General features: G+C 37.2%; 1 protein-coding gene across 1 annotated transcript in view; it reads right to left on the bottom strand.

Moving 5' to 3' along the window:
- Positions 1-9,758: 9,758 nt before the first annotated feature.
- Positions 9,759-18,165, bottom strand: part of LOC107741829 (deleted in autism protein 1 homolog) — a 44,236-nt gene continuing 35,829 nt past the window's right edge. The window contains exon 4 of the mRNA XM_016554611.1: positions 9,759-11,555. Within this exon, the coding sequence (XP_016410097.1) occupies positions 11,224-11,555 (332 nt within the window). The 3' untranslated portion in view covers positions 9,759-11,223. The remainder of the gene's footprint in view (positions 11,556-18,165) is intronic.

Here is an 18,165-nt window from a genome sequence, read left to right as displayed (position 1 = left end):
AGGAGTGTGTCCTAACTAGTAAAGCTACTAGTTTCATATAATATTAGACATAATATGTCACCAAGAAATCCTAAACTATTGACTTTGGGATGATGGAACCGGAAGTTCAAAAATGCTTACTCATTTCCGGGTTTTAGGACTCATTGCTTTGGCTTTCTGCACTCTATTGTCTCAGTTTTTTTTTCTGTCTTACTCAGCTTGGATCTCAGCTCCACCGATTAAAATGACCATTAATGCCTCCATTTACCAGTTTTCTTCAATGCTGTCTGCAACTCTACGATCCACCTGGGACAAAGAGCATCTGCTGGAGAAGACTAAGGCACGCTGATTCAGACACAATTCTCCATGCGTGTACTTTCAGCAGTTGGACATGAACCAAGCTTTACTACCTTTTAATGAGCCTGCAAAAGGAAAAGGGCTAAACATAATGTGTTACTGCAAAATCAGACCAGTAAAACTCCCGTAATTTGTATGGCCCAAACCTCATTATATGAATAATCACGTCAACAAATTCCAAGGTTGCCCAGTTGCCAGATCTTGTATGAAACGCATCCTTCTCACACAATCGACACATATAAATTTCAACCCATTTGTCACCTCAACTTGGCAACCTACAACAGTGATGACCGCAGGAAGGAAAGGATCACTGGTAGAAATGGGACGGGAGGAGAAGACTCAGGTGGTGCACCGGTGAAAAAAAACAAATATACATGCAAATTGAGATATAGCTTACACTTCAAAGGCTATGGTTTAATTGATTAAATATGAGCGCTGCAAGTTGCAAAATCAGGTGCTGTGCTGCTTTGTTTACTGTGGTTACCGGGGAAATGGCTATATTCCTGGCGAAAAGCGAAAGAATGAAGGGAGAATGAATTTGCATTTTTCAATAAGCCCTTCTGCTTTTTGATTTAGTCCAAAGCCAAAAACGACCCTTATTTTTACGCAGAAAACACACAGTTTGATATACACGCAATAATTGTTTGATAATAATTGTTTATATTAATATAATACATTAATATAATAATAATAATAGGTTACACTTTATTTCGATAGTCCACTTTAGACATTCTATTAACTATAAGTAACTTTGTAACTACATGTCAACTACATGTCAACTAATTCTCATTAATTTGCAACTACATGTCTACTAACTCTCAGAGTAGACTGTTAGGGTAGGTTTAGGGTTAGTAGAATAAGTTGACAAAGAAAGTGTTAGAAGATATTAAGCAGACAGTCTACTAATACTCTACTAACTGCTAGTTGACATGTAGTTGCAAAGTTACTTACTGTTAATAGAACGTCTAAAGTGGACTATCGAAATAAAGTGTTACCTAATAATATAATATAATATAATAATTGATACATTTACCCAGCCCCAAACACCAAGCAGAGAGAGCCCATCCATACGTTCTTCTGATTGGCTGGAATTCTTTGATTCATGAGTGATTTTGTCAGGGCTGCGTTCAGCCCCGACAAAACGTTGCAAAACTTTTTTTAAACGGAAACGGCGGTGCGTTGAACACCCTGTTCTGATGACGCAAAGTTGCAAGTCGTTCAAACCGGAAACCGTAGCAAAACGGTGCACACCGGCTTGAGCTTGAACTTGCCCCAGGTCTTGTAGCTGTGTTGCGTCTGATGTGGACAGGCTGTGTCCGAAATCGCATAACATCATAAGTACTTTTTTTTTAATAAGTACTTACACTCCAAAAAATGCTGGGTTTGCAGTTGCAGTTGCACTGGGGTTGCACTCAAAACAACCCAATAGCTGGATTTGTCCCTTTTTAACCTAGCGCTGGGTTATATTTAACCCAACATTTTTTAGAGTGTACTAAAAAGTATGTTTTATAGGAGTGCATGCAGTTAGGAATGTAATCCAGACGTACTACATTCGCCATTGTCATTGTCATGTGACCTACCAGTGTCAGTTGTGTCAATTCACTGCCTCATATAAGGCCTGGGACACACTAGACGATTTTCAAAACTTAACCGATTTTAAAGTCCATAGACATAAAGACAGTTTCAACTGACTTTTAGCCTTATACTCCTCTGAACGGGCACACTAGATGATTCGACCAGACCCGACAGACTAGACTTGCGACTAGATAAATGCGACTAGATAAGCAAAACACATGGAGGACAATCAATGTTGTCAGCTGGCTCTCCTGGCATGCGTTCCGTTGTACAGTGGAAAACAAAATAGAAAGAAAAAAAAAAGAATATGGATGATGTTCTTTCTCATTACTCTACTTTTGTGGCATGTTTGTGGTTGCCAATTTTTAATCAACAGAAGCATGAAAATTTAAATTGTCCTTAAAGTCCGCATGAAATCAAATTTTACAAAATTAATTTTGTTAGTGTCCATTGCTAGTCTTGAGGTGAACAATGTATCTTTGCAAGTTAATCCACTGAAAAAAAAATTGCTTGTCTTGGTAATCTTTAATTAAAGTCTGATCATTTGCTTCCACTCTGAAATGGCATTCCTTCAGCTTGGGCAGAATATGCTTAACCACGCCCCTCCAACCGTTAGTTTGCTGCGAGTGAGAAATGAGAGCAAGAGCGCAAAAATAAAACCCCGCCCTCTATGGACCCTTTTCACAAGACTGTGATGACGCGTTTAACGGTCATCAGCATCGTAAATCCTCGAAAGTTTTTCATATTTGTATTTTTTTTTAAATGTGTGTACATTTATAACACTATTCTTTGTGTTATATCGCCTTTGCATCAAATTACAAAAAAACAGTTAACGCTAATGTGAGGGTGTTTCTAATGCATGTAAGCTATGGGAGGGACGGTCAATTTGACATTGTTCTCTCTTCTGACTGCCGTTATGAGTGTCTCTCAATTTTTTTCCTTTTATTGAAAGTCACGAAAACACTATCGTGGAGTTTTTCTTTTGCTATTTGAGCAAATGGGAATGCAAAAAATATATTTGTGGTACTCTCCCATTCACTGCTCTTCAAGTTAACACAACTATGATGACTTCCGCTGCTGAGAAACCCGGAAATGTGAAAAGGGTCCATTCAATATTCCGTTTCAGTTGGAATTATGTCACTATACTGAAATAAAGTCGGCAGCAGCTTCCAGTTCATGCAGACTTTAAAATTGTCAAGTGTGTGGCCAGCCTAAGGCAGGCCTCAAAAAAGAAGAAAAAAAAAAAAGTTTTAATTTTTCTTTTTCTTTTAATGGACGTAAATGGAGGATAGGCTTCACTATGCTGATTGAACAGCTTTGGGCAAACAGCTTATCATTTAATGGATCAAGTTACCAGTTAGTTTTCTACGTTTGCCATTAAACAATTGTTTTTTTTGTTTTGGCTTAAAGGGATACTCCACCCGAAAATTTTGTCATTAATCACTTACCCCCATGTCGTTCCAAACCCAAATCTTCGTTCGTCTTCGGAACACAATTTAAGATATTTTGGATGAAAACCGGGAGGCTTGTGACTGTCCCATTGACTGCCAAGTACATTACACTGTCAAGGTCCAGAAAAGTATGAAAGACATCGTCAGAATAGTCCATCTGCCATCAGTGGTTCAACAGTAACGCTATGAAGCGTCGAGAATCATTTTTGTACGTGAAGAAAACAAACAAAAAAAATTATTCAACAATTCGTCTCCTCTGTGTCTCTCCGCATCACCGTAGCGCCATTTTGGAGAATATCCACTGGACGCAAGCAGTGTACGCTATTCTGTGTCAGCCGCGACAGAAGGATACGTTTTCTACGTGTATTTACGCTTTGATTTGAACGGAAACAGCGTATCCGTGCAGCGCGGCTGACACAGAAGAGCGTATATGCTGCTTGCATCCAGCGGATATTCTCCAAAATGGTGATGCAGAGAGACACAGAGGAGACGAATTGTTGAATAAAGTCATTATTTTTGTTTTCTTCGTGTACAAAAAATATTCTTGTCTCTTCATAACGTTACGGTTTAACCACTGATGGCAGATGGACTATTCTGACGATGTCTTTCATACTTTTCTGGACCTTGACAGTGTAATTTACTTGGCAGTCAATGGGACAGTCACAAGCCTCCCGGTTTTCATCCAAAATATCTTAAATTGTGTTCCGAAGACGAATGAAGCTTTTACGGGTTTGGAACGAGATGGGGTTAAGTGATTAATGACAACATTTTCATTTTGGGGTGGAGTAACCCTTTAATCTATCTTTACAGTTTACACCAAAAAAAAAAAATTATAATAATAATAAATACAAATAAATAAATAAAAATGTTTTATAAGAGAGGTCACAAACGGATTTAATGCCACTTCTTCTCATTAATTTCTATGGTATCCACAAACAGTGACTGTCACACAAGACAGACTAAATTATGTCAGAGCTGCAATGTGATTGGTTATTAAGGCAAATGTGATCCAATTTTGACCAAGTTGCTTTCTCCAGTTGTAGAGGTGCAGACCTTGGTAGCTCCCCAAAAATAAGACCATCTCTGGTAAAGTGTCCATTGTATGCACATTTCTAAATCTCTTCAGGTACTTTTCGCCTACTCTTTTAAGAGTACTATGAATTCGGACATACTACATTTTACACACACTGTTCTTTGCCTACTATATACTAGTGAAGTATGTGATTTTAATTGTAGCGGAGCTCTAATCGCATCACATTTAGGCAGTACACAGTGTAATAGTGACAGATGGAATACCTAGAGAGGACCCTGTGCACAGGATTTTTTTCCGCATTTCAAATCTTAAAATGTCTTAAGAAGTCCATGCAATAAACAACAGTTCTGTTGCAAAAACAACCTACCCAGACAACGTTTGAAGGCATCATAGGAGTGTTCCCAAAGTGCAACAGCAACCCAAACCATGGGCAGTAACATTATGCTGCTTTAAAAGATGACTTTGCTGCATTCGAAATGATATAGTTCAGGGTTATATATTGTATTCAGTGAAGAACTTACTTCTAGTCCGTTCTCTCAGTATGCAGTGTAGAAACGCACAACAAGCCAGCTCATTACACTGTCAAATTACACTGTTATGGATTGTAATCGTTAACAAATGATTGTGTGATCAAGAATGTCCAAATGCCTAAACATCATGTCCTCTGCATTGAATGTCGTTGATTTATAATTTGTACAAAGACATCAAAAATAATTTATACAACAGACACCGGAAGTATATATATACATATATATATATATATTCATTTATATTTATTCATTGATATTTAAACAGACTAAAAAGTTGTAAATACAACTTCTGAATGAAAGGCACAGTAAAATCAGACACAGCTGATATAATACTCAACTGAAATAGAAGTACAGTACAAAAGCGGACAGTTATTTATGCACGCAAAAAATCTCTCACGTGCCAACACCTAAAGAGAGGCCATCCGGTCACCGGCTTAGATTTGACAAGAGAAGAGGGATCTTCAGTAAAAATGGCTGATGGACACTTATTGCTTTGACTCTGACTGGCCAGAATCCAAACATGGAAATACAAAGATTAAAATCTTAATTAATTTCATTCATTTGCACTGGCAGAAACATCATGTTGAAAAGTGATTAGCTAGCTTTCAAAATCCAGGCTCAATGGAGTGATGCGGTCAGTCAAGTTCTAGCGTACTTCATTATCTAACGCATACTCATTAGCATACTGATCTAATTCATTGGTCCACCAAGTGCAAAATCAAACCAGGGAGGGGCAAAAAAACAGCAGGCTGATGGCTCAAAGTTAAATGATCTTAAGTGTTAGAGACGTTTAATAAAATTGATTAATTCAATTGCAGAGCTGTGAAATTGAAATGTTAAGATGGATTTTAAAGATAGAAAGTTCCATTTCAGCCTGTGCGGATGCACGTTCACACGTCAAGGAGTTTGATAGTGCCGCATCATGCCGTGTGCCGGTACATTATTTATAGTTAACGGCCAATTAGAGACCTGGACCTCGCTCTGATTTAATAGCGCCACGTAATTTGGATTCATTGTGTCCATCTCTTTGGACTTGGCTTAATTAATACAAACACAAGTCTTCGTAAAAAGTCTAACCGCATTCATGAATCTGCTCTGGGGTGGTTTGACTAGGCTCAGTTTTTAGGCTCTGCTCTTTTAGTTCAGAGGTTTGAGTTACATAAAACCAGACTCTTTGGTATATGCAAAGCAATCCCAACTCATTTCCCCTCTCCAATCTGCTTTAATTATGCACAGACTTCCACATCCTCTCTACCATCTCAAAATGATGCTTTACGCCAAACTCATTCTTCCTGGAATGTAAGTGAATCAATTAGGCAGAAGGCGTTCGCTGAAAAGTTTTGGATCGAGTTAATGCTCGTGGACTAACATTCCCAGCTGCCTTTCAGAGTGTCGCCATTTTTCAAGTAAGCCTCCAGCGAGAAACCGGAGGATTTTGACAATGGTGACGTAACCGCTGCCTTTATTGCAAAAAAAACATTGAATAAAAGCAATTAACTCGAGACATTTCAAATAATTTAAACATTAACGTAAGCGAAACAAAATGTACACAACAGATTGTAGTGAAGGACGATTGGTTTGAGATAAAGTCACAGAAGACTGAAGCTTCGTCAGACCTTCAAACCGGGATCCTCAAAGCCTGAAGATGTCATCGGACATTGATGGGTGAACGTTGAGCGTTAATAGGGATGGGCGGTCATTACCTAGCAGTACTGCTTAGCTGGGTTAAGTACTCGCGCAGTTCTTTAGCTGCCTGGAAGCGGCCGTACCGCTTTTTAGGGTTGGTGCATTCGTCCAACAGCACTTCGAGCTGGCCGTCTTTGGCTATGTGTGGCGGGGGGTCGTGAAGAAGTCCGCCGGAGCTGCCCCGCCACACAGCATATCGTGAAAGCAGATTTTGACAGATGGCGTAATAGTTGTGGTCCACTGTGACCCGCGAGCACAACATGTCTTTAGAGAAGGAAAGACAGGCCTCCTTGTCGCACTCCTCAAACTTGCTCTCGTACCAGACGTCGTAGTTCTCAGGCTTATCTAAAGGAAGATGACAGAAACAAGAGTTAATAGGCAGAAGTTGATGAAAATGTACCACAGACAAACTGAATTTGCTCTTTCATGTTTTATAGGTTTTTGTAAAGACTACGACAAGTTTGAAACTGCAATTGAGTCAATGATGTGATGCTTTTTGTGTTTGTATATAAACATTTATTATAAAAAGAATACAAAAAATGCAATTAATTCATACAATGACTCTTCTTAGATATACATTTTCGATTGGTAAATTAAAGTTAATTTTGATGGGTTTTTTTTTGTTTGTTTTTTTTATGTCAGGGTGCTACAACTGTCCTGATATCTTAGTTTAGGAAAAAGTATACTATTAATAATATTATTATACATTTCTTAAAAACTTGTATTACTTTATATTATGATTTTTTAGAAATTTTCTTGCTTCTTGAAAACTCTTAAAATATATTTTAAAAGCTTTTTGAAAAAAAAATTAAGATGTTAAGGAAAATAAGCTACACAATTTGACATTTTAAACTAAATTGAATCTGATGTAAAAATGATGTAGAAGTTTTTTGATGTTTTTTATTGATTTATTATATGTTTTTATGAAACCGATGTGAATATATAGAGAACATTTCTACTAATTCGGCACATTTTAAACTTTATATATTTTTTTTAAGTACAATTTTAAACATTGTATGAACAAAAAAAAAGGCCAGTATTTTTCATTTTAAAATTGAAAACAATATCTGCTTTTTATAAATCATATTTGGACATGCTCATTCAGTTTGAACACAGTGAAAATATCACTCAGTGGACCGAAGGAGCAATTTGTGACTTAGAAATAGCACAGAAGCAATCCGGTGGACATTTCTGAAGTACAGTATGTTCCTTCCTTAATAAAGGGACACAAATTGGCCTGTTTCTCTACCCAGAACAGCGATCCATACAACCTTCATCTTCACACTTATTTTTCAAGGACCTTGCAACCAGTGCAAATAAATAACAATCTCTATGATGGGAAACTCTTTGGAGTTGCATTAATGATCAAATTGATTAGAGTGGAAGATCCCAGGAGATGCCAACCCCTAATCATGTTTGAGAAACTCGATGCACTCTGGCCCTTGTCCTTTCTCAACTCCAATGACTCATTCTGTGTTTCTGGCATCAGGCTCTGCCTCAGGCCCCAGACCACTGCCCGAACTCAATCATCGCTCAACACAGATCTGCAGATGCTGAGAGCCAAGGTGAAGAGATGTCATTTACTCTGGTAGAGGTCTGTATGACTGATGTGTGATCAGACCCTGTCTTACCTCTAATGCACAGACCTGTTACATACGTCTTTGCTGCAACATCAAGACATATGAGGTCTCAACGTGCGAATAGGGGTCTGTGCCTTTGCAAGTGCATATAGGTGTAATGATCATGAAAGAAAGTTCTTAAAGGCTTATTCTCGGTAAAGAATACATTAAACTCCATATATATATACAGTATCTGTAGCAAGCAGTTAATTAGCTCAGCTTTTTTCTTTCTTTTTTTTCTCCCTTCTTTGCATTAACAGCCTTACATTGGAAGCCTGGCAAGCAAGCTTGCAGCACCACAAATTAACGCTGTACGCAAATATAGCCAAAAGCGGCAGTAATTAGAGGCAAAGCACATGGAAACGGGAAATGATCATAATTATTACATTCATTGCAGAATATATATGCTCTGGATGCTGAGGATGCAGTGCTTTTATAGTGCTCCCTAGTATTGGAAGTAATTCAATTTGCAATGGCCAGACGTGTCCAGTTAGGTTTTTTTTTCTTTCTTCTTTGTCAGAGGCAAGTCTTGGCATGAAAAAAAAAAATTATAATAATAATAAATACAAATAAATAAATAAAAATGTTTTATAAGAGAGGTCACAAACGGATTTAATGCCACTTCTTCTCATTAATTTCTATGGTATCCACAAACAGTGACTGTCACACAAGACAGACTAAATTATGTCAGAGCTGCAATGTGATTGGTTATTAAGGCAAATGTGATCCAATTTTGACCAAGTTGCTTTCTCCAGTTGTAGAGGTGCAGACCTTGGTAGCTCCCCAAAAATAAGACCATCTCTGGTAAAGTGTCCATTGTATGCACATTTCTAAATCTCTTCAGGTACTTTTCGCCTACTCTTTTAAGAGTACTATGAATTCGGACATACTACATTTTACACACACTGTTCTTTGCCTACTATATACTAGTGAAGTATGTGATTTTAATTGTAGCGGAGCTCTAATCGCATCACATTTAGGCAGTACACAGTGTAATAGTGACAGATGGAATACCTAGAAAGGACCCTGTGCACAGGATTTTTTTCCGCATTTCAAATCTTAAAATGTCTTAAGAAGTCCATGCAATAAACAACAGTTCTGTTGCAAAAACAACCTACCCAGACAACGTTTGAAGGCATCATAGGAGTGTTCCCAAAGTGCAACAGCAACCCAAACCATGGGCAGTAACATTATGCTGCTTTAAAAGATGACTTTGCTGCATTCGAAATGATATAGTTCAGGGTTATATATTGTATTCAGTGAAGAACTTACTTCTAGTCCGTTCTCTCAGTATGCAGTGTAGAAACGCACAACAAGCCAGCTCATTACACTGTCAAATTACACTGTTATGGATTGTAATCGTTAACAAATGATTGTGTGATCAAGAATGTCCAAATGCCTAAACATCATGTCCTCTGCATTGAATGTCGTTGATTTATAATTTGTACAAAGACATCAAAAATAATTTATACAACAGACACCGGAAGTATATATATACATATATATATATATATTCATTTATATTTATTCATTGATATTTAAACAGACTAAAAAGTTGTAAATACAACTTCTGAATGAAAGGCACAGTAAAATCAGACACAGCTGATATAATACTCAACTGAAATAGAAGTACAGTACAAAAGCGGACAGTTATTTATGCACGCAAAAAAATCTCTCACGTGCCAACACCTAAAGAGAGGCCATCCGGACACCGGTTTAGATTTGACAAGAGCGGAGGGATCTTCACTGATAATGGCTGATGGACACTTATTGCTTTGACTCTGACTGGCCAGAACCCAAACAGGGAAATAATAATAATAAAAAAGATTCAAATCTTAATTCATTTCATTCATTTGCACTGGCAGAAACATCAAGTTGAAAAGTGATAAGCTAGCTTTCAAAATCCAGGCTCAACAGAGTGATGCTGTCAGTCAAGCGTTAGTGTACTTCATTATCTAACGCATACTCATTAGCATACTGATCTAATTCATTGGTCCACCAAGTGCAAAATCAAACCAGGGAGGGGCAAAAAAACAGCAGGCTGATGGCTCAAAGTTAAATGATCTTAAGTGTTAGAGACGTTTAATTAAATTTTGATTAATTCAATTGCAGAGCTGTGAAATTGAAATGTTAAGATGGATTTTAAAGATAGAAAGTTCCATTTCAGCCTGTGCGGATGCACGTTCACACGTCAAGGAGTTTGATAGTGCCGCATCATGCCGTGTGCCGGTACATTATTTATAGTTAACGGCCAATTAGAGACCTGGACCTCGCTCTGATTTAATAGCGCCACGTAATTTGGATTCATTGTGTCCATCTCTTTGGACTTGGCTTAATTAATACAAACACAAGTCTTCGTAAAAAGTCTAACCGCATTCATGAATCTGCTCTGGGGTGGTTTGACTAGGCTCAGTTTTTAGGCTCTGCTCTTTTAGTTCAGAGGTTTGAGTTACATAAAACCAGACTCTTTGGTATATGCAAAGCAATCCCAACTCATTTCCCCTCTCCAATCTGCTTTAATTATGCACAGACTTCCACATCCTCTCTACCATCTCAAAATGATGCTTTACGCCAAACTCATTCTTCCTGGAATGTAAGTGAATCAATTAGGCAGAAGGCGTTCGCTGAAAAGTTTTGGATCGAGTTAATGCTCGTGGACTAACATTCCCAGCTGCCTTTCAGAGTGTCGCCATTTTTCAAGTAAGCCTCCAGCGAGAAACCGGAGGATTTTGACAATGGTGACGTAACCGCTGCCTTTATTGCAAAAAAAACATTGAATAAAAGCAATTAACTCGAGACATTTCAAATAATTTAAACATTAACGTAAGCGAAACAAAATGTACACAACAGATTGTAGTGAAGGACGATTGGTTTGAGATAAAGTCACAGAAGACTGAAGCTTCGTCAGACCTTCAAACCGGGATCCTCAAAGCCTGAAGATGTCATCGGACATTGATGGGTGAACGTTGAGCGTTAATAGGGATGGGCGGTCATTACCTAGCAGTACTGCTTAGCTGGGTTAAGTACTCGCGCAGTTCTTTAGCTGCCTGGAAGCGGCCGTACCGCTTTTTAGGGTTGGTGCATTCGTCCAACAGCACTTCGAGCTGGCCGTCTTTGGCTATGTGTGGCGGGGGGTCGTGAAGAAGTCCGCCGGAGCTGCCCCGCCACACAGCATATCGTGAAAGCAGATTTTGACAGATGGCGTAATAGTTGTGGTCCACTGTGACCCGCGAGCACAACATGTCTTTAGAGAAGGAAAGACAGGCCTCCTTGTCGCACTCCTCAAACTTGCTCTCGTACCAGACGTCGTAGTTCTCAGGCTTATCTAAAGGAAGATGACAGAAACAAGAGTTAATAGGCAGAAGTTGATGAAAATGTACCACAGACAAACTGAATTTGCTCTTTCATGTTTTATAGGTTTTTGTAAAGACTACGACAAGTTTGAAACTGCAATTGAGTCAATGATGTGATGCTTTTTGTGTTTGTATATAAACATTTATTATAAAAAGAATACAAAAAATGCAATTAATTCATACAATGACTCTTCTTAGATATACATTTTCGATTGGTAAATTAAAGTTAATTTTGATGTTTTTTTTTTATGTCAGGGTGCTACAACTGTCCTGATATCTTAGTTTAGGAAAAAGTATACTATTAATAATATTATTATACATTTCTTAAAAACTTGTATTACTTTATATTATGATTTTTTAGAAATTTTCTTGCTTCTTGAAAACTCTTAAAATATATTTTAAAAGCTTTTTGAAAAAAAAATTAAGATGTTAAGGAAAATAAGCTACACAATTTGACATTTTAAACTAAATTGAATCTGATGTAAAAATGATGTAGAAGTTTTTTGATGTTTTTTATTGATTTATTATATGTTTTTATGAAACCGATGTGAATATATAGAGAACATTTCTACTAATTCGGCACATTTTAAACTTTATATTTTTTTTTTAAGTACAATTTTAAACATTGTATGAACAAAAAAAAAGGCCAGTATTTTTCATTTTAAAATTGAAAACAATATCTGCTTTTTATAAATCATATTTGGACATGCTCATTCAGTTTGAACACAGTGAAAATATCACTCAGTGGACCGAAGGAGCAATTTGTGACTTAGAAATAGCACAGAAGCAATCCGGTGGACATTTCTGAAGTACAGTATGTTCCTTCCTTAATAAAGGGACACAAATTGGCCTGTTTCTCTACCCAGAACAGCGATCCATACAACCTTCATCTTCACACTTATTTTTCAAGGACCTTGCAACCAGTGCAAATAAATAACAATCTCTATGATGGGAAACTCTTTGGAGTTGCATTAATGATCAAATTGATTAGAGTGGAAGATCCCAGGAGATGCCAACCCCTAATCATGTTTGAGAAACTCGATGCACTCTGGCCCTTGTCCTTTCTCAACTCCAATGACTCATTCTGTGTTTCTGGCATCAGGCTCTGCCTCAGGCCCCAGACCACTGCCCGAACTCAATCATCGCTCAACACAGATCTGCAGATGCTGAGAGCCAAGGTGAAGAGATGTCATTTACTCTGGTAGAGGTCTGTATGACTGATGTGTGATCAGACCCTGTCTTACCTCTAATGCACAGACCTGTTACATACGTCTTTGCTGCAACATCAAGACATATGAGGTCTCAACGTGCGAATAGGGGTCTGTGCCTTTGCAAGTGCATATAGGTGTAATGATCATGAAAGAAAGTTCTTAAAGGCTTATTCTCGGTAAAGAATACATTAAACTCCATATATATATACAGTATCTGTAGCAAGCATTTAATTAGCTCAGCTTTTTTCTTTCTTTTTTTTCTCCCTTCTTTGCATTAACAGCCTTACATTGGAAGCCTGGCAAGCAAGCTTGCAGCACCACAAATTAACGCTGTACGCAAATATAGCCAAAAGCGGCAGTAATTAGAGGCAAAGCACATGGAAACGGGAAATGATCATAATTATTACATTTATTGCAGAATATATATGCTCTGGATGCTGAGGATGCAGTGCTTTTATAGTGCTCCCTAGTATTGGAAGTAATTCAATTTGCAATGGCCAGACGTGTCCAGTTAGGTTTTTTTTTCTTTCTTCTTTGTCAGAGGCAAGTCTTGGCATGGTTACAACACTGGATGACACTTCGAGAAATTTTGTGCAAAAAGGATCAAAGGACAAAGAAAAGGAAAATAAAATAAATAAATCAGAATTTACAATGAAAAATACACTATTGATAAAATTTCAGATTAATTTAATCTTGAACATTATTTAAAAAGAGAGAACAACCTGTATTCAGAGGAAGTTTGAGAAAGCAAAGCTGAGCATGACCTATGTCACTCATTTTTATTCAACAATAGAACAGTTATAAATAAAACTGCACAAACCAGTTGTCAATGCAGTTATAAGGGAATGCAATACATCAGTTTTCAATAACTGTATACTAAACATAACAGATCACAATATTATTGTATTGTGACCCACATATCAGTATATAAAACTTTTTGCAGTCCTCTTTATTATATTCAAGTCTGAATTCAGGTTGCCCTCATCGTCTGAATTCCCTCCTTCTCTTCCCTTCTCTTTTGTATCTTTACAAACACGTCATCCTAATCTGTGCTGTATTACGTTTGGACAAGACATCCTCCCATTGCAAGAGTGGAAGGAAGCTACTTGATCATCTTTAGCAGGCCAAGGAAACAAATGTGAGCGTCAGTGGAGCGTAGCCATGCTCCAGATCGAAATTCATTTTAGGCAGTGGCTTTCCCTGCATCACTGGTCTAGACAAACATTCTGTGTCCAATACTTGTGCTGGGCTCTCTCCAAAGCACTGCAGATAATTTCATTACGGAGCTGCGGATCAATGTCGCTTTGTGCTCTTTAAATACTGCACTGGTGAACTTGAAGCCTAATTGACTGGCCTTTTGTACCATCAATTGTTCATAACAGTCTTTTTTGGTCTCAATCTATTTGCACAGTTGTCGAAATGTGTTTCTACGTCAAATTCTTGATGTAATGCAAAACGGTCACATCTGATTACAATGGCTGCTATTCACTAACCAACCATACATATACACGCATTTGCATTAAATCACGGTTCATCAATCAGTTTACAATGAAACTGATTCTAAGTAAGGGATAATGTACATCCAGCCAGTTGGTATAGCAGAATAACCCCCGACAAGGTGATCAGGACCCCAATGCAAAGCGGATGATAAAATACATTTAAGACAAAACTGTTTTAAAATCTTACCAGCTTGTTAGTTACCTTATAATTCATTATAGTGTACAAAACAATCGTTGCAAAATGGCAGCAGCTGCATTTGTATGGAACAAGAGAGTGAGTCTGGATCCTGGATACCAGGATGTAATTAAATTGCACACATTATATTGAATTGAGTTCTCAAATTTTATTAGCTAACCAATCCACCAAGAAAACTGTTCCTAGCAAGCATAAAGAGCTGACTTCAGTTACCCGGATGAGCCTGTGTTATCAGCTTTTACAGGTTGTTATCGAGGGATAACAGACCTCAGAATGTCGCAATTGACCAATCAGAATCAAGTATTCCACAGAGCCGTGTAATAAAGTTATATAAAACATAAGAACCAACAAAAACCATACACCAAATGTAAATAATTAAAATACAAAAAACAAGATGGATGGATGGATGGATAAATCTAAACAGGATGGATTGGGTGGATAAATATAAATGGAATGGATGGATGGAAAAATATAAACGGAATGGATGGATGGATGGATACATATGAATGGGATGGATTGATGGATGAACAAATATAAACGGGATGGATGGATGGATGGATAAATATAAACGAATTGGATGGATGGATGGATGAATAAATATAAACGGAATGGATGGATAAATAAACTGGATGGAAATAATAAACTGAAAGATGTGAATGGATGATGGATATAAATGATAGATGGATGGATGGCTGGATGGACAGATAAATAAATATAAATGTTGGATGGATGGTTGGTTGAAATTTAAATAAATAAACCAAATTGAAACTAAAACAAACAAACAAAACCACACACACACACACACATATTAAACAAAAAATAATCATTTGGTTAATTAATTAAAAAACAATTATGAAAAGCATTCTATCTTGATCTGGGATAGATTATCCTTAAAGGGGTCATATGATGCGATTTCAAGTTTTCCTTTCTCTTTGGAGTGTTACAAGCTGTTCGTGAATAGATAAGATCCCTAAAGTTGCAAAGACTAAAGTCTCAAACCCAAAGATGTATTCTTTATAAAAGTTAAGACTCGTCCACACAAAATAATGTTCTTTTTAGCAACATCATATGACCCCTTTAAAAAAAATCAACAGTGTGTGTTTTTTATTTTATTTTTTTTTTTTACAGCTTTTGAGAATGGCACTACTGTCTGTATTTAAAGATCTTTATATGAAGAATGGCTGTACAGAAGATGTTGTGCAACAAACCCTAACATGGAGATCACCTGGGTGTGCAGTAAGCTACTCACCCATAGTCCAGAATAATCCAAATTCATTAACATTAGGACAAGGGTAATACATTAACGTGCGTACCAACCTGTTGTAAATCCAGTGGACATTTAGCATGAGACTGTTTTTGACTCACATAATTACAAAACTTAAAGGTAATTATTTGTGAATGAAACCCAACGTCCTTAACATTGCTTGTAAAAACAGTGTTTAGCTTTAGTACTCCTTCAAAGCTGAGCTTAAACAATTTAAATTCATCCTAGCGGAGCTGTTTGACTGATAAAAGGGGACACCCTCTCCTCGAGGGCTCGCTCCCACTTCAATGACAGAGCTGCTTCTGTGAGGCTTTTGGCACTGTGACAAGTCGCCATTAAAGAAAGACCCAACTGGCGTCACTCTGTCCTCACGTGTGAGTCTCTCGTGCACCCGCCTGCACACAGACACATATTCTATCTAAGGCTTTCAGGAACAAACCTTGTTCTCTGAATAGTGTTCTATCTGGTGTTGGGTATCTCCCCTGAGATTCTGGCAAAAAAACACAAAAGGTACAACACAATGTCTCTGTACGCTAGTGACGCACTCGATGCTGAAGTGCTGGGTGTGTAGAACCTTCTGGGTTCTAAAGGCGTTTATCAAGGCGTATATATGCACAAAACTTCCAAAAAGTTTCTTTGCATTACAAAAAAACAAAAACAAACAAAAAAAAACATTTGCATAGAGATTTGCAATAATGTGAGGGTTTAGTTAATAATGACTCGTTACTTTTAATTTATTCATTTATAGGCTTTTTATGACTTTAATGGGTTTGACAGTGAATAAAATGTAAAGCAAATTGAGACCGAGAGATAGAGGAGGGGATGGGGTCAGGAAATGACACCAGAGTTGAACTTCACACAAAGGCACCTGCTCCAGCACATACACTACTGCTGCGTTAAAGCTTCTGTGAATATCATACATTCATTATATTTACACAGATGTACTGGTTTGATCCGATATAATATTTAGCCTTCAAAATTTTGACAGAGGGAAATAAGATACAATGTCTTACACTGGCCAAGTTAGTCACAGTGGCATTTGTTTGTGAGAGTGAATACTATAATGGCATAGTTCACTCAAAATACTGTCATCATTTAGTCACTCATGTCATTCCAAACCTTATTATAGTATTAGTAAAATAATACATAGTAAAATCATATATAGTAAAATAATAATAATATATATATATATTTATTCTGTCGCTTGGTGTGATCATCAAGAAATAGTGGATCAGCTTAAGCCTTCTGGCTCTTCTATTGATATAATTCCTCCATATTTTCTTAAGCAAGTTTATGATATAGTTGGTCCACAGCTCTTGATTATGATAAATCGCTGCTTAGAAACCGGTATTGTTCCTGACTACGCCAGATCGGTGATAAACAACACTTTTATCATCAATGATTTTATTTCTTCCCGTGACTTGGATTTCGTCTTTCTTACTGAAACCTGGCTCACGACTGGGGACTTAAGCCCCTTTTCTGAACTGCTACCTACAAACTGTTCTTTCTTCAATTCTCCTCGTACTACGGGCCGGAGTGGAGGCTTGGCATCCATCTATAAAGACACTTTTCACTGTCACTCTGTCTTTTCAGTTAATATTGGAGATCATTTTTCTAGTGCTGCTTCTTTATCATGTGGGGTTCCTCAGGGATCCATTTTGGCTCCCATTCTTTTTTCAATATACATGCTCCCACTTGGTTTTATCTTCAGGAAGTATGGGCTGTCATTCCATTGTTATGCTGATGACACCCAAGTGTATCTGCCCTTAAAACGTAATTCAGATGGTTTGGACACTCTCAGGGCTTGCTTGTCAGATGTAAAGTCCTGGCTGAGAGTAAAACAGACATTATAGTCTTTGGTCCTTCAGATTAATTTCATAATCCCAAAGCTAATCTTGGTGGGCTGTCTTGAACGCGATATTGCGTAGCTTGTCAGTGTGTTTTTATTAATGCCATATATGTTTTTGGTAATACAGCTTATAGCACTAGTCAACTAATGAATGTAACATGGCAAAGATGAATACATATTGATTCAATGGATTTATTGCATTTTGGGGAAAAAAATAATAAATTGTTATAATAAATCTTTGAAAATTAAAATCTGGATTTAAATTTTTTATGTTATTATAACCAAAAGATGATATGACAGTTTGAAACAGAAAATAGTGGTTTCCATCTTGCCACTTTTTTGGTAAAGAAAACAATTTTTTACTCAAATTAATCAAACTGGATTTATAGCATTTTGGAACCAAACTCTTCATTACATATATATATATATATATATATATATATACTTTTTTCAGGATTCTTTGATAAATAAAAAGTTAAAAGAATAGTGTTTATTCAAAATAGAAATTTTGTGTTACAATGTACACTACTTTTCAAAAGTTTGGGGTCAGTTAACCCCCCCCT

This window comes from Sinocyclocheilus rhinocerous, unplaced genomic scaffold, assembly GCF_001515625.1.
Source record: "Sinocyclocheilus rhinocerous isolate Xijiao unplaced genomic scaffold, SAMN03320098_v1.1 scaffold3724, whole genome shotgun sequence".
Taxonomy (NCBI): Eukaryota; Metazoa; Chordata; class Actinopteri; order Cypriniformes; family Cyprinidae; genus Sinocyclocheilus; species Sinocyclocheilus rhinocerous.
The sequence above is the reverse complement of the archived record's forward strand: the minus strand, read 5'-3'. Positions and strand labels throughout refer to the sequence as shown.